Source organism: Phyllobates terribilis, unplaced genomic scaffold, assembly GCF_046119375.1.
Source record: "Phyllobates terribilis strain yellow unplaced genomic scaffold, ASM4611937v1 Scaffold_10__3_contigs__length_209671492, whole genome shotgun sequence".
NCBI lineage: Eukaryota > Metazoa > Chordata > Amphibia > Anura > Dendrobatidae > Phyllobates > Phyllobates terribilis.
This window is the reverse complement of record NW_027362770.1, coordinates 129,346,601-129,372,117: the sequence shown is the minus strand read 5'-3', so window position 1 is coordinate 129,372,117 and position 25,517 is coordinate 129,346,601. Positions and strand designations below refer to the sequence as shown.

General features: G+C 44.8%; 1 protein-coding gene across 1 annotated transcript in view; it reads right to left on the bottom strand.

The window, feature by feature from the left end:
* The window catches only part of LOC141164053 (E3 ubiquitin-protein ligase RNF213-like), a 102,344-nt gene extending 77,010 nt beyond the window's left edge, over window positions 1-25,334 (bottom strand). The window contains exons 1-6 of the mRNA XM_073649217.1: window positions 25,248-25,334; window positions 24,579-24,701; window positions 15,354-15,464; window positions 11,898-12,140; window positions 11,732-11,810; window positions 10,433-10,467 (exon numbers count right to left, since the gene is read on the bottom strand). Coding sequence (XP_073505318.1) covers window positions 10,433-10,467; window positions 11,732-11,810; window positions 11,898-12,140; window positions 15,354-15,464; window positions 24,579-24,701; window positions 25,248-25,334 — 678 coding nt within the window. The remainder of the gene's footprint in view (window positions 1-10,432; window positions 10,468-11,731; window positions 11,811-11,897; window positions 12,141-15,353; window positions 15,465-24,578; window positions 24,702-25,247) is intronic.
* Between the last annotated feature and the right edge of the window lie 183 nt (window positions 25,335-25,517).

The window sequence follows — 25,517 nt, the reverse complement described above, 5'->3', positions numbered from 1 at the left end:
AAAAAAAAAAAAAAACGAAGCAAAAAACAATGCTTTATCACCATACCGCCAAACAAAAAATGGAATAACATGCGATCAAAAAGACAAATATAAATAAAAATGGTACCGCTGAAAACGTCATCTCGTCCTGCAAAAAACAAGCTGCCATACAGCTCCATCAGCCGAAAAATAAAAAAGTTATAGCTCTCAGAATAAAGCTATGCTAAAAAATATTTTTTTCTATAAAATTGCTTTTATTATGTAAAAGTGCAAAACATAGAAATACGATATAAATGTGGTACCGCTGTAAACGTACTGACCCGAAGAATAAAGCTGCCTTATAAATTTTACCACACGCGGAACAGAATAAAAAAAAACAAAAAAAAACAATTCCTGAATTGTTGGTTTTTGTTTATTCTGCCTCCCAAATATCGGAATAGAAAGCGATCAAAAAATGGCACGTGCCTGAAAATGGCACCAATAACAACGTCAACTCATCCCGCTAAAAAAAAGCCATCAAATGACTGTCTGCCAAAATCTGGAAAAATTATAGCTCTCAAAATATGGCGATGCAAAAACTAGATTTTACAAAAAATGCGACTTTTAGTGTGTGACAGCTGTCAGTCATAAAAACCCCATATGATTCTGGTATCACTGTAATCGCACCGACCCGAAGAATAAGGTAGTCTAATCACTTATACCGCATGAGGAACGGCGTAAAAAATAAACTCTCAGGTTAGGGTTGTGCTAGGGTTAGGGTTGTGCTACGGTTAGGGATGTGCTACGGTTAGGGATGTGCTACGGTTAGGGTTGTGCTAGGGTTAGGGCTGGGGTTGGGGTTAGGGTTGTGATGGAGTTGGGATTTTTTTCAAAATTAAGAAAAAAAGATGACGATATGGCGACTAGTGTTGAGCGCAAGTGCTCGCTACTTGAGTTTGCATCGGGTGTTCTGGTATGCATTGAGTATCGTGGGTATTTGCGTGACATGCTCGAGTCTCTGCCCCATATGCTTCACGGCCCAAAAAATTTTGCGGGGATTGCCTGCCATGCACGAGCGATCCCCGCATGTTTTTTTTTGGGTGTCTAATAACCGTGAAACATCCGGGCGGGGACTCGAGCATGTCACTCGAGCACACGCAGTACATGGTGCATACCTGAGTACCCGATGCAAACTCAAGTAGCGAGCACTTACGCTCAAGACTAATGACAACTTATTCAATATGATGACCTAATTTTATCAAATTCTGTGTCGTACCTCTGGGTTCAAAATGTTCACTATACACCTTAATAAAATCCTTGAGGGGTATAGTTTCCAAAATGGGGTCACTTGTGGGGGAGCTCCAATGTTTGGGCACACAGGGACTCTCCAAATGCAACATGGTGTCCGCTAACAAATTGTCGGCTCAAATTGTTAGCGGACACCATGTTGCGTTTGGAGAGCCCCTGTGTGCCCAAATATTGGAGCTCCCCCACAAGTGACCCCATTTTGGAAACTAGACCCCCAAGGCACCTATCTAGATGCATAGTGAGCACTTGGAACCCCCAGGTGCTTCACAAATTGATTCATAAAAATGAAAAAGTGTTTTTTTTTTCACTTTTTCATTTTTACGAATCAATTTGTGAAGCACCTGGGGGTTCCAACTGCTCACTATGCATCTAGATAGGTGCCTTGGGGGGTCTAGTTTCCAAAATGGGGTCACTTGTGGGGGAGCTCCAATGTTTGGGCACACAGGGACTCTCCAAATGCAACATGGTGTCCGCTAACAAATTGTTGGCTCAAATTGTTAGCGGACACCATGTTGCGTTTGGAGAGCCCCTGTGTGCCCAAACATTGGAGCTCCCCCACAAGTGACCCCATTTTGGAAACTATACCCCCCAAGGCACCTATCTAGATGCATAGTGAACACTTGGAACCCCTAGGTGCTTCACAAATTGATTCGTAAAAATTAAAAAGTGAAAAAAAACAACACTTTTTCATTTTTACGAATCAATATGTGAAGCACCTGGGGGTTCCAAGTGCTCACTATGCATCTAGATAGGTGCCTTGGGGGGTCTAGTTTCCAAAATGGGGTCACTTGTGGGGGAGCTCCAATGTTTGGGCACACAGGGGCTCTCCAAACGCAACATGGTGTCCGCTTACAAATTGAGCCGATTTTCCATTCAATTTGTTAGCGGACACCATGTTGCATTTGGAGAGTCCCTGTGTGCCCAAACATTGGAGCTCCCCCACAAGTGACCCCATTTTGGAAACTAGACCCCCCAAGGCACCTATCTAGATGCATAGTGAGCACTTGGAACCCCTAGGTGCTTCACAAATTGATTTGTAAAAATGAAAAAGTGAAAAAAAAAACACTTTTTCATTTTTACGAATGAATTTGTGAAGCACCTGGGGGTTCCAACTGCTCACTATTCATCTAGATAGGTGCCTTGGGGGGTCTAGTTTCCAAAATGGGGTCACTTGTGGGGGCGCTCCAATGTTTGGGCACACAGGGGCTCTCCAAACGCAACATGGTGTCCGCTTACAAATTGAGCCGATTTTCCATTCAATTTGTTAGCGGACACCATGTTGCATTTGGAGAGTCCCTGTGTGCCCAAACATTGGAGCTCCCCTACAAGTGACCCCATTTTGGAAACTAGACCCCCCAAGGCACCTATCTAGATGCATAGTGAGCACTTGGAACCCCCAGGTGCTTCACAAATTAATTCGTAAAATTGAAAAAGTGAAAAAAAAACACTTTTTCATTTTTACGAATCAATTTGTGAAGCACCTGGGGGTTCCAAGTGCTCACTATGCATCTAGATAGGTGTCTTGGGGGGGTCTAGTTTCCAAAATGGGGTCAATTGTGGGGGAGCTCCAATGTTTGGAGAGCCCCTGTGTGCCCAAACGCAACATGGCGTCCGCTAATTATTCAAGCAAATTTTACAATCAAAAAGTCAAATGCGCTCCTTCCCTTCCGAGCCCTGCCGTGCGCCCAAACAGTGTTTTTTCCCCACATATGGGGTATCTGCGTGCCCAGGGGAAATTGCACAACAAATTTTGGGGTCCATTTTCTCTTGTTACCCCTGTGAAAATAAAAAAAATGGGGTCTAAAGTAACATTTTTGTGAAAAAAGTTAAATGTTCATTTTTTTCTTCCACATTCCAAAAAATTCCTGTGAAGCACCTGAAGGGTCAATAAACTTATTGAATGTGGTTTTGAGCACCTTGAGGGGTGCAGTATTTAGAATGGTGTCACTTTTGGGTATTTTCTGTCATACAGACCTCTCAAAGTGACTTCAAATGTGATGTGGTCCCTAAAAAAATGGTTTTGTAAATTTTGTTGGAAAAATGAGAAATCACTGGTCAACTTTTAACCCTTATAGCTCCCTAACAAAAAAAAAATGAGGTTCCAAAATTGTGCTGATGTAAAGTAGACATGTGGTAAATGTTATTTGTTAACTCTTTTGTGTGACATACAGTACAGACCAAAAGTTTGGACACACCTTCTCATTTAAATATTTTTCTGTATTTTCCAGACTAGGAAAATTGTACATTCACACTGAAGGCATCAAAACTATGAATTAACACATGTGGAATTGTATACTTAACAAAAAAGTTTGAAACAACTGAAAATATGTCTTATATTCTAGGTTCTTCAAAGTAGCCACCTTTTGCTTTGATGACTGCTTTGCACACTCTTGGCATTCTCTTGATGAGCTTCAAGAGGTAGTCACCGGAAATGGTTTTCACTTCCCATGTGAGCCCTGTCAGGTTTAATAAGTGGGATTTCTTGCCTTATAAATGGGGATGGGACCATCAGTTGTGTTGTGCAGAAGTCTGGTGGATACACAGCTGATGGTCCTACTGAATAGACTGTTAGAATTTGTATTATGGCAAGAAAAAAGCAGCTAAGTAAAGAAAAATGAGTGGCCATCATTACTTTAAGAAATTAAGGTCAGTCAGTCCGAAAAATCTGGGAAACTTTGAAAGTGTCCCCAAGTGCAGTTACAAAAACCATCAAGCGCTACAAAGAAACTGGCTCACATGAGGACCGCCCCAGGAAAGGAAGACCAAGAGTCTCCTCTGCTTCTGAGGATAAGTTTATCCGAGTCACCAGCCTCAGAAATCGCAGGTTAACAGCAGCTCAGATTAGAGACCAGGTCAATGACACACAGAGTTCAAGCAGCAGACATATCTCTTCAACAACTGTTAAGAGGAGACTTTGTGCAGCAGGCCTTCATGGTAAAATAGGTGCTAGGAAACCACTGCTAAGGACAGGCAACAAGCAGAAGAGACTTGTTTGGGCTAAAGAACACAAGGAATGGACATTAGAACAGTGGAAATCTGCGCTTTGGTCTGATGAGTCCAAATTTGAAATCTTTGGTTCCAACCACCGTGTCTTTGTGCGACGCAGAAAAGGTGAACGGATGGACTCTACATGCCTGGTTCCCACCGTGAAGCATGGAGGGGGAGGTGTGATGGTGTGGTGGTGCTTTGCTGGTGACACTGTTGGGGATTTATTCAAAATTGAAGGCATACTGAACAAGCATGGCTACCACAGCATCTTGCAGCGGCATGCTATTCCATTCGGTTTGCGTTTAGTTGGACCATCATTTAATTTTCAACAGGACAATGACCCGAAAGACACCTCCAGGCTGTGTAAGGGCTATTTGACCAAGAACGAGAGTGATGGATTGCTACGCCAGATGACCTGGCCTCCACAGTCACCAGACCTGAACCCAATCGAGATGGTTTGGGTTGAGCTGGACCGCAGAGTGAAGGCAAAAGGGCCAACAAGTGCTAAGCATCTCTGGGAACTTCTTTAGGATTGTTGGAAGACCATTTCCGGTGATTACCTCTTGAAACTCATCAAGAGAATGCCAAAAGTGTGCAAAGCAGTCATCAAAGCAAAAGGTGGCTTCTTTGAAGAACCTAGAATATAAGACATATTTTACGTTGTTTCTCACTTTTTTGTTAAGTATATAATTCCATATGTGTTAACTCATAGTTTTGATGCCTTCAGTGTAAATGTACAATTTTCATAGTCATGAAAATACAGAAATTTCTTTAAATGAGAAGGTGTGTCCAAACTTTTGGTCTGTACTGTATCTCTCTGTTTTAAGGGCATAAAAATTCAAATTTTGAAAATTGCAAAATTTTCAAAATTTTCGCCAAATTTCCATTTTTTTCACAAATAAACGCAAGTGATATCGAAGAAATTTTACCACAATCATGAAGTACAATATGTCCCGAAAAAACAGTCTCAGAATCAGGGGGATTCGTTAAAGTGTTCCAGAGTACCTCATAAAGTGACAGTGGTCAGAATTGTAAAAATTGGCCTGGTCATTAACGTGCAAACCACCCTCGGGGGTTAAGGAGTTAAAGATACTGTCAGAGGTACAATGGATGGTTAAAGCTTATTCATGTGTATGAATGGCCCAGTTATAGTCCATACCTAAATCCCTTTCAGAATCTGTGGAAAGACATGAAAATTGCTGTTCACATATGCTCTCCATCCAATCTCACTGAGCTAGAGCTGGTTTGCAAAGAAGAACGGGCAAAGATTTTAGCCTCTAGATGTGCAAAGCTGGTCTTACAAAGTATTGACTCATGTCAGAGAGGAAAAATAAAATCCAAAAGACCTCTACTGAAGTAGAAGAGCCGACAATTCAAACTCATAAAGTAGGCCATCACATTGGATATATGGGGAAGAGGGAAAATTATGTATAGCTAAGAGGCAAGAAAAACTAATTAAGACTAGTGATGAGTGAGTATGTTCTGTTAACCTTTTCGGCGAGTATGCTCGGGCCGAGCACCGAGTATTTACAGCTGCTCGGTGATATGGTTGAATCACTCCCGTGTGCATTATTTGCGACTGTTTGACAGCTTTAGTACATGTAAGGAATGTCTATTTCTTACACATTAAGAGTTCAGAAATCAATATTTGGTGGACTAACCATGATTTTTAATCACAGCTTTCATGCGTCTTGGCATGCTTTTGTAGCGCCCCGAGGGTTCGGTCGCTACAGAGGTATTGCATCTCACCCAGAGGTGTGATATCTCACTTCCAGGTAAGGATGGAGTGTGGCTCAGGACCCTAACACCCACATGCACTACACCACATTTCAGGGGGACAGGGCGACAATGCTCCCAAGAGTGAGCACAACTGCCCCTGTCCCTGGCTGGAGTAGGGGGAGGGAACACCTAGAGAGGGGGAACCTGGTAGTGTGTGGGTGGGGAGAGTAGATTCTGGGTGCACTGAAAAGTAGGAGTATATAAGGTGGGCACCATCTTGGAGTCAAGGAGTGGAGAGAGGGGAGAGCAGGGAGAGGAGAAGGCTGGGAGCAGGGGCTCTGCATGGGCTCTGCTCCGCAGGCAGGCCAAGTCTCAAGGCCTGAGCCTGGAGAGAGGAAACAGAGAGGAGAGGAACGGAGGAGGCTCCAGTAGTCGAGTGAAGGGACCCCAGGGGTGCGAACCAGCCAGTCGCCACCGTACGCCCGCCGCTACCAAAGTAGGGGGGGTCAGGCCAAGAAAGGGAACTGGATCCCTCATCTAGTGGAGGAGAGCAACTACCCTCAGCTAGTAACCGGAGGCCGTGGCGTTGCACGTGTACGGCCCCTCACTACACCCATTAGGAAGGCACCATATAGGACCCAGGGAAACGGAACATACGTTTGCCCGCCAAGGCCCGAGGCAGCTGGACAGAAACGTGGTCAATTGTGGGGTGCGATGGGCCAGAGAGAGAGGACACACGAAGGGGGTCCTGAAAAGCATTCCAAAGGTACCTGGGAGTTGGCCGAGCCCCTCAACTGGTGAGCACAGTACGACGTGGGCAGCTATTACCTGCAGAAGTGGCTTGGAGTGTAAAACTGTGAGTAAAGACCCTGGACTGCATCACTGGACTCTGAGTCATTGCTGTTGCTCCCGCGCACCATCACCCCCACCATCTGCACTCACTGCCCTGAGGCTATACTCCTCCTGTGGGGAGTTATACTACCCTCTGCTGTGCACACAATATCAGCCTCAGCGGTCTGCCCCGCAGCGGCGGTTCTCAGTGACCGAAATCCACGGGTGGCGTAGTCGGACATTTCAACATTAAAAACCAAGTAAACAGATCCGCCATTGGTTTGACCACCCTGAGCCACGGGATCGGGTCGCCGCCACGGAGACTACAACCCCTGACATTACACAGAGACCCGGCTCCGGGTATTTCTCCTACACACGGCCCAGGGGGCGCGTCACTTTCCACCAGTCTTTCCATGCTTTCCAATAGAAAACTGTTCAGTGGTCTCTAAATTTTTGCCAGAGCTGTATATATATTGTATTCCATGAATTGGAATTGAAGGTGTATATATCATACGCTTACTGCAATTTTCCCAATAACTGGTCTAGTAGTGGAAGCAGCTGCAGTCTCATCCATCACTCATCAGACAATTGCGTTAATTGTCCTGATGATTGGAGACGGCTGAGTTGCGTTTCATTGACAAGTGGTAACAGCGGATGGATTCTGCACATTCTTCACAACTCAATTTTCAGATTTATATTTTTAAAATATTTACAAAACCTTGTAGCATTTCCTTTACACTTAACAAATACTTGCTGCTTTGTGTTGGTATCTATATATATAATCGTCTTATCCCGTCTGTCTGTCTGTCTTTCTGTCTGTCTTTCTGTCTGTTCTGGAAATCCCGCGTCGCTCATTGGTCCGGCAGCGGCCAATAAGCGCCGCGGGATTTCGGAAAAAAGATGGCGGCCGTTAGCGGCTCATCTGCGGGACGGAGATGCAGTTGGGAGATGACCGGCCGGTAGCAGCAGAAGGACCGCTGGCGCCGCTGACCTCCATGCGGAAGGGAGGACAGGGGAGCGGCGCTGCGGTTCGGGATACTTCTGCTGCGAGCGGCCGCTCATCTCCCGGGTTCTCGCAGCGGAAGTACCCGCACAGGCAGCGGCACTTACATCCATGCAGAAGGGAGGACCGGGGAGCGGCGCTGCGGGTCGGGATACTTCTGCTGCGAATGCCCGCTCATGTCCCGGCTTCTCGCAGCGGAAGTACCCGCACAGGCAGCGCCGCTCCCCGGTCCTCACCAATACGATTCCGCTACCCGGTCCTCACAATACGATTCACTGATCTTGCCGCAAAAGTTAAACACCGCTGTCCTGATTGGTCGGGGACGCTGCCCGCGACCAATCACCGATTTGGGCGCCACATTTAAACACTGCTGTGATGATTGGTCGCGGACGCTGCCCGCGACCAATCACCGGTTTGTGCGGCACATTTAAATAGCGCCCGCGACCAATCACCGATCTTGCAGACACATTTAAACACCGCTGTGCTGATTGGTCGCCGACGCTGCCCGCGACCAATCAGCACAGCGGTGTTTAAATGTCTCTGCAAGATCGGTGATTGGTCGCGGCCGCTATTTAAATGTGGCGCACAAATCGGTGATTGGTCACGGGCAACGTCCGCGACCAATCAGCACAGCGGTGTTTAAATGTTGCGCCAAAATCGGTGATTGGTCGCGGCCGCTATTTAAATGTGGCGCTAAAATCGGTGATTGGTCGCGGGCAGTGTCCGCGACCAATCAGCACAGCAGTGTTTAAATGTGGCGCCCAAATCGGTGATTGGTCGCGGGCAGCGTCCGCGACCAATCAGCACAGTGGTGTTTACATTTTGCGGCAAGATTAGTGATTGGCGCCCGCGAACAATCAGCGATTTTGAACACAAATGTCCGGACCTTAGTAACACCATGCGGCTACTGTCGGGAGATCAGCCGCTAGCGTGTCAAGGGAGGACCGGGGAGCGACGCTGCGGGTCGGGATACTTCTGCTGCGAGCAGTCGCTCATGTCCCTGTTTCTCGCAGCGGAAGTACCCGCACAGGCAGCGGCGCTCCCCGGTCCTCACCAATACGATTCCGCTCCCCGGTCCTCACCAATACGATTCACTGATTGGTCGCGGTCTCCGCACCCGACCAATCAGTGATCTTGGCGCAAAATTTAAACACCGATTTGGGCGCCACATTTAAATAGCGGCCGCGACCAATCACCATTCTTGCCACCACATTTAAACACTGCTGTGCTGATTGGTTGCGGCCGCCAGCCGACCGCGACCAATCAGCGAGATTGGCGCCAAATTTAAACAACGCTCTGCTGATTGGTCGCGGAGGCCATCCGACCACGACCAATCAGCGAGATTGGCGCCAAATTTAAACAACGCTCTGATCTCCAGACGGCAAGTGTAAACGGAGGACCCAGGAGCGGTGCCGCCGGTCAGGATGCTTCTGCTGCGAGCAGCCGCTCATCTCCCAGCTGCTCGCAGCGGAAGTACCCGCACAGGCAGCGCCGCTCCCTGGCGAACAATCAGCGATATGGGCGGCAAATTTAAAGCCCACTCTGCTGATTGGTCGCGACCGCCGTGCGCAGCCAATCAGCGATTTTGGCGCCAAATTTAAACAACGCTCTGTTGATTGGTCGCGGTTGCCGGCCGCGACCAATCAGCAGTATTGGCGCCAAATTTAAACCCCGCTCTGCTGATTAGTCGCAACCACCGGCCGTGACCAATCAGCGATATTGGCGCCAAATTTAAACACCGCTTCGCTGATTGGTGGCGGTGGCCAGCCGCGACCAAGCAGCGATATTGGCGCCAAATTTAAACACCGCTTTACTGATTTGTCGCAGTGGCCGGCCGCGACCCATCAGCGATATTGGCGCCAAATTTAAACACCGCTATGCTGATTGGTTGCGGTTAGCGGTCGCAAATAATCAGCATTATTGGCGCCAAATTTAAACACCGCTCTGCTGATTGGTCCCGGCCGTGACCAATCACCATTATTGGCGCCAAATTTAAATAACGCTCTGCTGATTGGTCGCGACCGCCGGCCGCAACCAATCAGCATTATTGGCGCCAAATTTAAACCCCGCTCTGCTGATTGGTCGCGTTCGCTGCCCGCGACCAATCAGCATTATTGGCGCCAAATTTAAACCCCGCTCTGCTGATTAGTCGCGACCGCCGGCCGTGACCAATCTGCGATATAGCCGCCAAATTTTAACACTGCTTTGCTAATTGGTCACGGTTGCCAGCCTCGACCAATCAGCGATTTTGGCACCAAATTTAAACACCGCTCTGCTGATTGCGCCCTGTCGGCCGCATACATATTCTAGAATTCCCGATGCATTAGAATCGGGCCACCATCTAGTATCACATAACATCCAAATTAAAAACATTTAAGCTTGTGGGTGTAACGTAAAAAAAATATGGAAAAGTTCATGGGGTATGAATAGTTTTATAAGGCATTGTATATATAACATATATATTCAACTGTATCAGTCCACCACAAATCTGATATTGATGATCTTTTTCATGTATAGGTCATCAATATGTAGTTCTGCACAACCCCTTTAATAGAGGGGACAAAAAAAGTGAACTGAGTCTTTTATGTTAATTTTGAAATTACAATATGCCCTTAAAAAACTTACCTCCCCAACAGTACAGTAATGACCATTAGAACAACCTATCGGAAAATAAACAAAAACAGAACATCTTTATAGACCAACATTTCTCACCTTTAAAAATATAAAGTGATTACAGTAATAAAATAGCTCTACACGCATATTGTAGTTTTTAAAGGGATTTTTTTTTACTAATATAAGCAGAAAATATTTTTGTACATGATTATTGGGACAGTCATCTTACCTGAGCTGTGCTCTACTCTATTACCAGCAGTTACAGAAACAATAGAAATAAGTATTCTGTAGAGCATTCACTGACTTTTATTGCATAATTTTGTGGGCATATTCTGTAACCTGTAACCTGGCTGTTCACTCTTCCCAGTCGCACAAGCTCGCTGCCTTGGGGTAACCCTGGATTCTGATCTCTCCTTCAAACCTCATATCCAAGCCCTTTCTACTTCCTGCCGACTCCAACACAAAAATATCTCCCGGATCCGCACATTCCTCAACCACGAATCTGAAAAAACACTAGTGCACGCCCTCATCAACCTCCTGCTCTATGGCCTCCCCTCTAACACTCTCGCACCCCTCCAATCTATCCTAAACTCTGCTGCCCGACTAATCCACCTGTCCCCACGCTATTCCCCAGCCTCTTCTCTCTGTCAATCTCTTCACTGGCTCCCTGTTGCCCAGAGACTCCAGTTCAAAACCCTAACGATGACATACAAAGCCATCCACAACCTGTCTCCTCCATACATCTGTGACCTAGTCTCCCGGTACATACCTGCACGCAACCTCCGATCCTCACAAGATCTACTGCTCTACTCCCCTCTTATCTCCTCTTCCCACAATCGCATACAAGATTTCTCTCGTGCATCCCCCTACTCTGGAACTCTCTACCCCAGCATATCAGACTCTCGCCTATCATGGAAACCTTCAAAAGGAACCTGAAGACCCACCTCTTCCAACAAGCCTACAACCTGCAGTAACCATTGCTCCACCATACCATTGCACGACCAGCTCTACCCTCACCTACTGTATCCTCACCCATCCCTTGTGAGCCCTGGCGGGCAGGGTCCTCGCTCCTCCTGTACCAGTCGCCGTCACGTTTTGTTAAAGATCATTGTAATTGTTCATGTATGTATACCCCTTTTTTCACATGTAAAGCGCCATGGAATAAATGGCGCTATAATAATAAATAATAATAATAACCTGTGCAAAGGTCAATGTGCAGGGAGGAGATGGTAAGCTGTGTATTATCTGTTGTCAATAGTGGACCTGGTGCTATCTAGTAAGTACTGATAAGTACAAGTAAAGCTCACTTACGGTACCACTGGAGCTGTTCATTCATGGCACCTTTGGCATAGATCACCAAGTCTTCTGCCATTGTTGGCAAATAGGAATTCTAGAAATGAGGAAATATATCAGTATATTTTATATATCTATCACTGTCCAAAAATGTTACAAAGGAAAGTAAAAAAAAATGTATTACCTGCATCCTTGTTGGCTGGAAAGCCATATTTCTTAGTGGCGAAAGAAGGGGATGATTCCCATTTAGTAGTACAGCGGCCATATGTATGGAGAGTCCGAAAACTGTGACTTGTGAGCTCCTGATGCCAGGAAAGACACGGAGCACTGGACGTCTGTTGTTGAGCAATGTCTCCACAAAGCATCTTGTTCCTGAGTCTTGAAGAACCTTGATGTTCTTGATAACATTCTTCATGTTTTCATACTCCTATATTAAACACAATCGTGAATATAATTGATGAGTAACGGCGATTTCAGAGCCAGGTACTTTATTTGGCAGACAGGGTGCAGCAGGGTCTAAAGAGAGGCCGCTTCCTTGTGTTTTTTTACTAAGTTAAATTGTTTAAAAACTGTTCTCTGTGCCTTGTGCCTGTGTGGTGCCCCTGAGGGTTCGACCGCCACAGGGATGCTGCACTTCTTTAATGGAGCGTAGTGTTCCTCCTCTGAGGTAAGAACAGTGTGATGGTCAGGACCCTTCCTCCACATCCAACACCACACTTCTCCCATCAGAGGGGACTAGAAGGCACCAGGTGCTGCCCCTACTGGCATACGGAAGATTGGGGAACCAAGAGATAGAGGAACCAGTTAGTGGGTGATGGTGGACTACTCACATTTTAGTGACACTTTAAATTTCATATTTAATACACAGCCATTTTGATTCTGGGTCTTTTGATCGTGATCTCTCTCCGTGAGCGTGGATCCTGTGTGGACCTGCAGAGGATGGAGGCACGGCCCTCGTACCCTGGCCTTGGGTCGAAGGGCAGGTTGCAGATAATGTATGTCTCATCCCGGTCAAGGAACATAACCAAGAAGGCCCGGAGCTTAGGAGTGTAGCTCCACCGCAAATGGATCCCAGGGAGGATGCAGACGGAGCGGTATACGCCACCTGTCCTCGCCAACCTGATCTATTCAGAGGGATTCCAGCTGCAAGAGGGGTACCGGCCCCCGATACCTGACCTTGCTACTCTACATCTTGGTCAGGGAAGCCCGGTAGGCCCTGAGGATCCCACCGGGTAACGGAAAGAGCAGAGCTGCCACCCGTACCCTTTTTCTGAGTGAAGTTCAGAGGGAGACCCGGCCTATCCACACACACACAGACAGGAAAGGACTCGGTCTGAAGTCTAGGAACACTCTGGTGCGGGGTCCTGATCGAACACTGGACTTACTCGGAGGTTGTCGGACTCCCTCGTCTCTGGTGACCGCAGAACTCCGCGAGGAGCAGGGAGACGCCTTCCTACTGCCATCTCCATCATGAGTAAAAACCCTGGAAGTTAACCCCTATGGCCTCCGGACTCTTTATTCTGCATTACACCACACTGCGCAGCACCAGACCTCCTAGACTACTACTCCCTCCATCCTGTCCCTCTGCCGTGAGACCCTGCTCCGCCTGTGGGGAGTAGTGACAACGACGGCTGCAATGACACCATGCCTCAGCGGACTGCAGCAGCGCTGGTGGTCTTCACCAGGTGCCACAGGTGGCGTAGTCGAGATTAGCCACTCAACCCGGATAAGCCCATACCATCCTTTTTAATGTGACGACCCTGGGCACGGAGCGGGTCCGGGCCACGGCTGCACCCCATCTACAACATCAAGGACCCGGCTCCGAGTCCCCCATCTCCCAGGGTAGGGCTTTCCAGCATCACACAACCTGACGTCACACCTGTAAAGTGCCACGGGCACAGATAGGCTAGGTTTCGTGACACTCTTGTCGATATGGCACTCTTTAGGGTCACTGTGATATCATCAGCCATATGCCTTCCGATACTGGGGTGGCTGAATGCAGCTTGACTCTTTGATCTTCCACTCTTTGATTTTCCCTATGTGTGTTTACAGTCCTGACGAAACACTTGCAGCCTTGTCACTTCTGCATGTGATCATATCATGGGCAATAAGCTGGGCACAGTGATGGCTTCCTCTAAATGTGGCATGGAAATACAGCCAGCACTAGATATTGGGTCATCTTGAAGGCATAGACATCACCAAGAAGAGAATGAGAAAGAGATGACCAATGTTGTGCAGGATGAGGAAGCACAGAAATCTCATGCTATAGATCTGTGTCCTCACCAGGTAGGTGCCAGTACAGGAATTTATATAGGAATTACACAGGAATGGGCGTGGTAGTAATGTGCAGTTCAGCTTTTTTTTCTCATGCCTACTTGTTTGGACCTGACATAGCTTTGGGCATCCTCTCTCCCTCGTCAACACCAATGCAGAAACACATGTCTTTCTAAGAAGCATAGCTATGCGGTGAGTCCTGATGTCCTGAGAACCATGCAGCACCGAAATACTGGCACTGTACTAACAACACCTTAGCTGAAGAGAGAAACATACCCTGATAGTCAGTTTACCCAGACCTGGGCGCCACCTGCTCTCACTGATGTCCTCCCCTTTCAGACTATATATCATGCGTGGGTCTGTGTGTGATAGCAGCGGCCCTGAGAGTAACCTACGTGCTGGGGGGCTGCAGTGATGAAACCTTTAGGCTAGTACTATGTCTATGAGTGCATTAATAAGGGGCAATGCCTATCTGTCCGAGCATCTGTATTTATTTGTGTTGCTATAAAGGCTGAAAATGGCCACAGAAGTGTGAAGTCAAAAATTTCTCAGCAATAAACTCTACAAAATAAGGAGAAATTGTCATAGATGTCTGAGTCTGATGGAGAAGAAAACTAAATACAATTTGTACAGTCTGAAAAGACTTTATTGTCACTGTAAGTCATTGCATTCACCTATATTATAGTCACAGATACGATCAGCAGAGAACTTGTACTGTATATAATCACTACTTTACAATGTCATGCAATACCTTACTGTGAGGAGCTGGCTTTGTTCTAAAGACTATTGGACCAATGGACGTAGAGCGGAATCAGTGGCTTTAAGGGATGCAGACATTTTCCAGCATGAAGCACCGGTTACGTCGATCTTATTGCTGTGTTTTATTAGAGATTTGCTTGCTTGTCAGTTCAGCCTCTGGAATCAATGTTTCCATTCAGTGACAGTAAGCAGAGCAAGACAACATGCAGGCTGGATCTTATCTACTGTATACATAAGGCCAGACACAAGATTGGTAAAGGTAAAAGCAATCAATCCATTAATTTTGTTAGTTTCTCAGGGGCTTTAAGCCATTGTTCTCCCAGTCACTAGCCCCATTGTGTGGATGGGGATAGTAGACCCAGTGGAGCCGTCACCACAGGAGGTCTCACGTACAGTCTCAGGTGATGGGTTCGGCCTGAGGAAAATACCTCCACCAATGCACAGTTATCTTTACACTTACTATAGTACTGTTATACAGAGCAAAATTTCACCCTAAACTTGCCTATGATAACAGCTCTGTCTCTACCCCGAGAGCGAAGTACTTTTCTTATTTAGCTGCACTCCTGAATTTAGCAAATATTTTACTGAGTATAACGACAACACTTACTGGCACTGTCCCATGATCAGGATTGTTGCGGACTCCATAATACAAAGTTATTTCCCGGAATACAGCGAGAAGTATGTAGACAGCAAGTTCATGGTTGGGCTGTTTACACTCCTAGGAAAGATGAATAAGATCACTGTCATAGATCTAATTGTAAAATCTATAAAGCCATCTCATGGCTTTCATAGTGAACATTGAAGCATGGATTCATAGTGAATTGAGGGTAACAAAGTCTAGAACTATATTAACCTACTCATGACTCTTATTTGGTAGGTGATTAAAGTTGGTTATCTGATGAATCGCAGACACAAATTCCAAGACAACAGATTTATGGCCTGTGGAGATGACCTATGACCCCTGGACTCCTTGTGTCCAGAAAGCTGCAAACAGACTGCTCGAGTTCAGACTCCAGATATGAATATTGGGTTTTTATGATTGCTGCATCAGTCTCAAATTAAAATCTGACAGATATTTAACATTATATATGCCATGTTTCCCATTTATGGAAAACTAAAATCATAATAGGAAATATGACATGGAGCGAAGATATCTTGAAAGTAAAAGATCTCTTAATTTTGAGACCCTAGCCACATCCCATGACAGCACACATATGATCTCACTGAGGAAAGGTATGTGGGCATGGTTTTTATCTAAAAATATATCAGAGGTTTTAGTTTTTGTCATTGTCAGTCCTCGAAGACACAGTTCTCTATGGTTCTGTACCGTTTGCCTAAAAATGGAGTGCTTCCCTACACTACAATCCATGCCATTTCCGTGACACAGGTTTAGTACATTTCTTTTGTTATTCCTTTTTATTTTATGTGACTGTATATACTGTATTATTTTGTCCATTTTGTAACATCTATGTATAAATACTACCTATTTTTTGGCTTAAATATGTAAAATTTAACAGTTCTGTTCCTCTTGCTCTATAAACCGCACCCCCTGAAACAATATGCTATCTGTAACGGGTGTCCAATAGGCCTGCATAAACGATTGGTGGTGGCAGCTATTTCCTTTTGATATTGTGGAGTTTGGCAGTGACCTTACCGGATATATATACAGTACAGACAAAAAGTTTGGACACACCTTCTCATTTAAAGATTTTTCAGTATTTTCATGACTTTGAAAATTGTACATTCACACTGAAGGCATCAGAACTATGAATTAACACATGTGGAATTATACACGTAATAAAAAAGTGTGAAACAACTGAAAATATGTCTTATATTCTAGGTTCTTCAAAGTAGCCACCTTTTGCTTTGATGACTGCTTTGCACACTCTTGGCATTGTCTTGATGAGCTTCAAGAGATAGTCACCGGAAATGTGCCCTTTCAGGTTTAATAAGTGGGATTTCTTGCATTATAAATGGGGTTGGGACCATCAGTTGTGTTGTGCAGAAGTCAGGTGGATACACAGCTGATAGTCCTACTGAATAGACTGTTAGAATTTGTATTATGGCAAGAAAAAAGCAGCTAAGTAAAGAAAAAAAGTGGCCATCATTACTTTAAGAAATGAAGGTCAGACAGTCCGAAAAATTGGGCAAACTTTGAAAGTGTCCCCAAGTGCAGTTGCAAAAACCATCAAGCGCTACAAAGAAACTGGCTCATATGAGGACCGCCCCAGGAAAGGAAGACCAAGAGTCACCTCTGCTTCTGAGGATAAGTTTATCCGAGTCACCAGCCTCAGAAATCGCAAGTTAACAGCAGCTCAGATTAGACACCAGGTCAATGCCACACAGAGTTCTAGCAGCAGACACATCTCTACAACAATTGTTAAGAGGAGACTTTGTGCAGCAGGCCTTCATTGTAAAATAGCTGCTAGGAAACCACTGCTAAGGACAGACAACAAGTAGAAGAGACTCGTTTGGGCTAAAGAACACAAGGAATGGACATTAGACCAGTGGAAATCTGTGCTTTGGTCTGATGAGTCCAAATTTGAGATCATGAGTTCCAACCTGTTATGTTCTGCTACCAGAGCTAAGGAAAGAGAGGAGATCTGTCCCTACGATAGAACTCAGCTTGATCCCTACGATGTAACAGGGAACCTGATCCTGCGATCAGACCTGCTAAAGTCCTCAGCTAGTCTGTACGGAGACCTATAGATGTGGGGAAGGAATCCCTACAAGTACTAGGGACTGGGAGCAAAATGGACACCTCCTAACAGAAATAGTAGCAGACAGACAAACAAACAAAATATATAGAACACAGAGGTCCGAAGACCAAGCAAACTAACAGAGTTAGATACTGAGAACAGGCTAGCTAAAGAGTAGTAATACAATGAAGTCCAGCAAAGCCAGAAGGGCGGAGCAGGACTAAATAGGCCAACAAGGTCATGTGACCAGCAATAGAAAAAACCTAAGAGCAAGGTTCTAACAGTACCCCCCCTTCTAAGAGGATCCTCCGGATCTCCTAGGACCAGGCTTATCAGGAAATCTCCTGTGAAACGCTCTGATAAGTCTGGACGCGGAAACATCATCCGACCTCACCCATGAGTTATCCTCGGGTCCGAAACCTTTCCAGGCCACGAGATACTGCAAACTACCTCTATACCGTCTAGAATTAAGGATGCGAGAAATTTCATATTCCCCGTCCTCCACCACCGGAGGAACAGAGGCAGAGGCGTCACAATCCGACACAACAGCTTTTTTCAACAGAGAGACATGAAACACCGGATTAATTCTCCAGGAGGTAGGAACCTCCAACCTAACAGCAGATTGGTTGACAACCTGAAGCACCTTAAAGGGCCCTACAAACTTGGGACCCAATTTCTTAGAAGGAATCCTGAACCGCAGATTCCTAGAGGACAACCAAACCATGTCACCAACAGCGAACAAAACCTCCTGTCGTTTCCTATCAAAGTAGTCTTTAGATTTTCTGTTAGCCTCCTGAAGATTACCACGCACATCCGTCCAAACTCTCTCCAAATCGCCGGAAAAATTCTCCTCCTCAGGCACGGCAGATACCAACTTGGAGAACGACCCAAACGACGGATGTCTCCCAGAACAACAAAAAAAGGCGAACAACCAGCAGAAGAAGATGTATGATTGTTCAGAGCAAATTCAGCAAGTGGCAGAAACTCAGACCACCCCTCTTGATTGTCTGCCACAAAACAACGCAAGAACTGCTCAACATCCTGGTTTTTCCTTTCTGTCTGGCCATTAGATTCAGGATGATATCCGGATGAGAACGACAAATGAACTCCCAACCTGTCACAAAAGGCGCGCCAAAAACGAGCCACGAACTGGGGTCCCCTATCAGAAACAATGTCAGTAGGAACGCCATGAAGTCTGACAATTTCCTTGACAAAGGCCTTAGCGAGAGTCTTAGCGCAGGGCAGTTTGACGAAGGGAACCAAGTGACACATCTTGCTAAAACGGTCCACGACCACCCAGATGACCGTAAAACCCTCAGAGGGGGGAAGGTCAGTTATAAAGTCCATAGCCAAATGTGTCCAAGGAGCACTGGGAACCTCCAGAGGAAAAAGTAACCCCACAGAAGGAGTATATGAGGACTTAGATCTAGCACATATAGTACATTGACGCACCCACTTAATGACTTCCTTCTGCCATCCAGGCCACCAAAAACTGCGACCCACCAGTCTCTTGGTCTCAGAGATTCCGGGATGACCTGCCAACCGAGATTCGTGACACTCAACAAACAAATCTCTCCTAAAGGTCCCAGGCACAAACAACCTCCCATGGGGAGTATTAGATGGGGCATTCTCCTGTGCTTTAAGAATCTCATCTTCCAAAACGGAGTCCAAAGCAGCTATCACAACACCTTCTTGTAAAATGTTCTCCTCTTTCTCAGCACCGACTATGGGAGAAAAACTGCGAGACAAGGCATCCGCCTTAACATTCTTAGTACCTGGGATGTAAGTAACGGAAAAATTAAACCGCGAGAAAAACAGTGCCCACCTAGCCTGACGGGCATTGAGGCGCTTGGCAGCATCAAGATATATCAGATTTTTATGATCCGTAAAAACCTGAACGGGAAATTCAGCACCTTCCAAGAGGTGGCACCAGTGTTCAAATGCGAGTTTAATAGCCAATAATTCCCGATTACCAATATCGTAATTCAGTTCAGTCTCCGAAAATTTTTTTGAAAAAAAGGCACAGGGATGTACTCCATCCCCGTTATCCTGAGACAATACTGCGCCAACCCCCACAGAGGAAGCATCAACCTCAACCAAAAACGGCTTAGTCACATCAGGCTGCATAAGGATGGGAGCAGAGGTGAACCTCTCCTTGAGATACACAAAAGCTTCAATGGCCTCAGAAGTCCACTGAACCGCATCAGCACCTTTCCTGGTGAGATCGGTCAGAGGTTTGACAATAATAGAAAAATTTTTAATGAATTTTCTATAATAATTGGCGAAACCCAAAAACCTCTGTATCGATTTCAAACCAATAGGCCTAGGCCATTCCTGCACAGCTTGAACTTTCACCGGGTCCATCTCAAAACCTTCGCTGGAGATAATGTAGCCCAAAAAACTAATTCTCTGTACAGCGAACTCACATTTCTCCAGCTTAGAAAAAAGCGAATTGTCAATTAATAACTGTAATACTTCACGTACGCTCCGCCAATGAGACTCCAGATCCGGCGAATAAATCAAAATGTCATCCAAATACACAACCACATTTTTGCCAATCAAAGGTCTAAGGATGTCATTAATAAGATTCTGAAAAAATGCAGGAGCATTAGTAAGACCAAAAGGCATAACCAGATTCTCAAAATGACCCACAGGAGTGTTAAAAGCAGTCTTCCATTCGTCACCCTCCTTCATGCGCAACAGATTGTATGCCCCCCGAAGGTCAATTTTAGAGAACCACTTGGCCCCCACTAACTGGTTAAACAGATCAGGAATCAATGGCAGTGGGTAAGGATTGCGTACAGTAATTTTGTTAATCTCACGAAAATCCAGACAAAGACGTAAACCGCCGTCCTTTTTTTTTACAAAAAAAAATCCAACCGCCACAGGAGACTTAGAGGGCCTAATGTGACCGGCGGCCAAACTTGTCTGTATGTATTCCTCCAAAGCCTTTCTCTCAGGAATAGTAAGGTTAAATAAACGACTTTTAGGAAGAGTCGCTCCAGGGACAAATTCAATAGTACAATCATAGTCTCTATGGGGAGGCAAAACCTGTGATTCCTTCTCAGAAAAAACTCTCCAAAAATCCTGAATAGGAACAGGCAATTCCCCCCTATCCACAGCTGCAATACGTCCGTTACAACACTTGTCAAAACATTTATGGCTCCAGGATTTAATTTCATTGGTAGACCAATCCAGTACAGGATTGTGCAATTTTAACCAGGGCAATCCCAACACCACCGGAGAAGGCAAGTTATTCAAAACTACCAAATCCAATTTCTCATGGTGAACACCATTAATAGTGAGAGGAAATTCACAGACCTTGAGAGTAATATTCTTCAAAGGGGAGCCATCCACAGAAACCACAGCAATGGGGGATGACAAAGGTTCGGGTTTTAAATTGAGTTTTTCCAAGAATCCCCCATCAATTACATTCAGAGTAGACCCACAATCAACAAACACCCGAAATTCCATTAATTTTTTCTGAGCAATAGGGGAAGCAGCTAAAAATACACCCTTGGAATTTAAACAGGCAATACGGGCATGACTGACCATTTTTTTTTCTTTCTTCATACGAAGCACACAGCTTTTAATGAAATGACCAGAATTTCCGCAATAGAAACACAAACCTTCAGAAAATCTGCGGTCCTTTTCTTGAGAGCGAGGTGCCATCGCTCCAATCTCCATCGGCTCTCCACTGTCAGTACACACATTCTCATGACCAGAAACTGACATAGCAGAGGATTTGCTCTCATTAACCCTTGCACGCAGTCTCCTATCCACCCGTATAGCTAATTGCATAGCCTGTTGCAAATCTTCAGGTGTGGGATAAGCAATTAGCAGGTCTTTAACCCTTTCACTAAGCCCAGCAAGAAACAGACTCTTCAGAGCAGAATCGTTCCACCCTATTTGAGTAGACCACCGACGGAAATGAGTACAATATTTTTCCACATTACCTGATCCCTGTCTCAAACGTCTCAACTCAGTCTCAGCAGATGAGACACGGTCAGGATCATCATATAATAGCCCCAAAGCAGAAAAAAAACTATCCACTGATCTAAAGCATGTATCACTAGGTTGCAAAGAAAAGGCCCACTCCTGAGGCTCTTTGCGCAAAAGTGACATTATGAACCCTATGCGCTGGGATTCATCCCCAGAGGACCTGGGTCTCAAACGAAAATACAATAAGCAAGCATTTTTAAATGAAAAAAATTCTTGGTGTTCACCAAAAAATAAATCAGGCAAACGTACCTTAGGCTCCAAGAAATGTGCTCCAGGACAGTTACTCACGTGCTGATGGATCTCGGCCACCTCCAGAGAGAGTCCCTGCAGGCGTTTAGCCAAATCCACAACCGACACCATGATGGAACAGAAAAATCTTTCCTTAGAGAATTTGCGGGCTGGACTTACTGTTATGTTCTGCTACCAGAGCTAAGGAAAGAGAGGAGATCTGTCCCTACGATAGAACTCAGCTTGATCCCTACGATGTAACAGGGAACCTGATCCTGCGATCAGACCTGCTAAAGTCCTCAGCTAGTCTGTACGGAGACCTATAGATGTGGGGAAGGAATCCCTACAAGTACTAGGGACTGGGAGCAAAATGGACACCTCCTAACAGAAATAGTAGCAGACAGACAAACAAACAAAATATATAGAACACAGAGGTCCGAAGACCAAGCAAACTAACAGAGTTAGATACTGAGCACAGGCTAGCTAACGAGTAGTAATACAATGAAGTCCAGCAAAGCCAGAAGGGCGGAGCAGGACTAAATAGGCCAACAAGGTCATATGACCAGCAATAGAAAAAACCTAAGAGCAAGGTTCTAACACAACCACCGTGTCATTGTGCGACGCAGAAAAGGTGAACGGATGGACTCTACATGCCTGGTTCCCACCATGAAGCATGGAGGAGGAGATGTGATGGTGTGGGGGTGCTTTTCTGGTGACACTGTTGGGGATTTATTCAAAATTGAAGGCATACTGAACCAGCATGGCTACCACAGCATCTTGCAGCGGCATGCTATTCCATCCGGTTTGCGTTTAGTTGGACAATCATTTATTTTTCAACAGGACAATGACCCTAAACACACCTCCAGGCTGTGTAAGGGCTATTTGACCAAGAGGGAAAGTGATGGGGTGCTACGCCAGATGACCTGGCCTCCACAGTCTCCAGACCTGAACCCAATCGAGATGGTTTGGGGTGAGCTGGACAGCAGAGTGAAGGCAAAAGGGCCAACAAGTGCTAAGCATCTCTGGGAACTCCTTCAAGATTGTTGGAAGACCATTTCCGGTGACTACCACTTGAAGCTCATCAAGAGAATGCCAAGAGTGTGCAAAGCAGTCATCAAAGCAAAAGGTGGCTACTTTGAAGAACCTAGAATATAAGACATATTTTCAGTTGTTTCACACTTTTTTGTTAAGTATATAATTCCACATGTGTTAATTCATAGTTTTGATGCTTTCAGTGTGAATGTACAATTTTCATAGTCCTGAAAATACAGAAAAATCTTTAAATGAGAAGGTGTGTCCAAACTTTTGGTCTGTACTGTATATTCCATGCATTGGAATTGGATGTGTATATACCATACGCTCACTGTGAGTTCCCCAACAACTGGCCTAGTAGTCAAATCAACTGTGGCCACGTCCATTACTCGACAGTCAATTGCATAATTGTCCTGACGATTGGTGTCGGCGGAGTGTTGGTTTGTGGCAAACTGGTGCCAACCGAGAGATTTGCATGATCTCCATGCTGCTGTTGTTCTTTGACAATCACTTAATGGCAATACTGCTGTCCTAGATTATTAAAGGGAATCTGTCACCACATTTGACCTATCTAAACTATTAATATGAGCATACAGGTTATAAAATGCTGAAAAAAAATCCCACCTGTTTGTCTCATATCAGATGTTTTGTTGTTGAGAAATCATCTTTCATGACTTTATAAAAGTGATCTCTTCCAGGCTCTGGGGAGGACGCTGTCTGCAAGATAATTCAACCCCCTTTACATAAAGGGGGAGTTACCAGTGTGAGACATGTAATGACTGACAGCCTGCTCTCTTGATCTCACTGCAGATCTGTGTGTGATTATACCTGACATATCGGCAGGTTCCTCACAGCTTCAGCTTTCATCTCACAGGCAGACAGGGCTGCAATATCGTTATAATACAGCAGAGCTGAGAGAGAATCAAAAAATGTGTTTTCAAAAAGACAAAGTTCGTTCATTTCTCCTGTACTGTGTTAGTTACTTGTCTCACTGGTAACTCCCCTTCATGTAAAATAATCTCTGGAGGCCGAGTTAACTTTCAGGCAACATCCTCCCCAGAGCCTGGAAGATGTAATTTACATATAAGAAAAATGTGAATTTCTCTGGAATAAGACATCAGATCGCAGATATCAAGGTATCATTTTATTCAGCTTCCTATAACCTACATGCTCATATAGATGGCTTAGGAGGGACGATCCTACTGATAGATGCCCTTTAAAAACCAAGATGTTCATACATAAATGAACTGACAAGATTCCTCCGAATTTACTGCAGTACCATAGACCAAAAAGAAGATCTCAATACTACCTGATGTTACAATGTATAGTCTGAAGGACTAGATTTCCTTAATATTTGAAATGATTCATTTCTTTGCATTTACACTAGGATTCTATGCCAAATGCTAAACAATAAAAAAAACTATAAACATAAAAAAACACTCAGATGTGAGAAGCTATCTCAAGGCTGTTATATTTCTATCACGTTGATATATTAAAATGATTCTACTCTAGGATAGTCCATCAATATCAGATAGGGGTCCAAACCTAACCAATTGAAGCAGAAACAGCTTCAAACATTTTGTTGGGCTATCCCATTTATTATATCAGTCCTGTGTTTAATTTACACTGTTACTACTAAAGGTATAGAGCTGTGCCTTAGACACAATGAAGGGGACGAAGTGCTGACTTGTGCCCAAAGTCCTCAATCAGCTGATTAGTAGGAATGTAGTGAGGAGAACCAAGACCCATCTGATATTGATGATTCATCCTGAGAATACAGAAACCGGTGTATGATAGAAAATCTCATTACTTATCTTCTAAATAGTTATTTTTTGCATGTAATTACCAGCTGAATTATGTAGTATTGGTACCTGTAAGGCTTTTACAATCCAGTCTTCCTTGCCCTCTAATATTGCTCGACCAATGCCATCTCTGAGAACTTTGTAGCTGTTGCCGCACACCAGGAACGGATCAATTTGACTCGTTTGAGAATCCTGCAACAAAAACATCAAAAGAGTAATGGGCGATTTTCATCAGCCCTTGTATGTTATGAGAGTATAGGATACTGTATAAACAAGTGAATTATCTGCATCATGCTCAGGGTCGGGATATAGTCCAGGCACATGTGGATTGTGCCCTTAGCCTTCACCACCGTGTGGATCTCGGTGTGGCCTCGAGGTGGATGCAGGAGAAGCTCATAAATGTAACAAACTTTTCCTACTCCCAGCGGCCAAAAAAAGCAATTACATATGGCAACGTGAAACCTAATAGCTGTTATTGCCTATTGTGCATTGCCCATTATATCTGGGAACAATAGTGAGAACAGTTTAGGAGGAAAAAAAAAGAGACAGGTTCCCTTTAGATGTTTTTGCAGTTTACACGCTATTTTATGGGTTACAATAGCAAACACAATGTAGGACCCTTCATATCCCATATACTAATGATTTACTGGTCACCCAATGATCTTTCTTCCCATGGATTACTTGTCATTATGACATGGAGCAGTGGTGTCAGTGATTTTAATACGTCATCCCTCTCACAGAAAAATACAGTAGAGAATGGAGAGTGTTACCCAAATTCAGTTTCTTAAAGCAAAGTCTCGAAAGCTCTTTGTACAATGTCCACATTTTTCAACTAATTTTTATTGCATCTAAAATTGATAATAAAGCAACTTTGCAGAAACTCCCAAATACAAGGGGCTGCTGATAAGTCTTTGGCTTTATGTTCTTTTTTTGTCTCTATGGTAACGAATGTTACATCACATGAAAGCCTTATGTGTCTAATATATGTTTTCAAAATGTTGTGTTTGT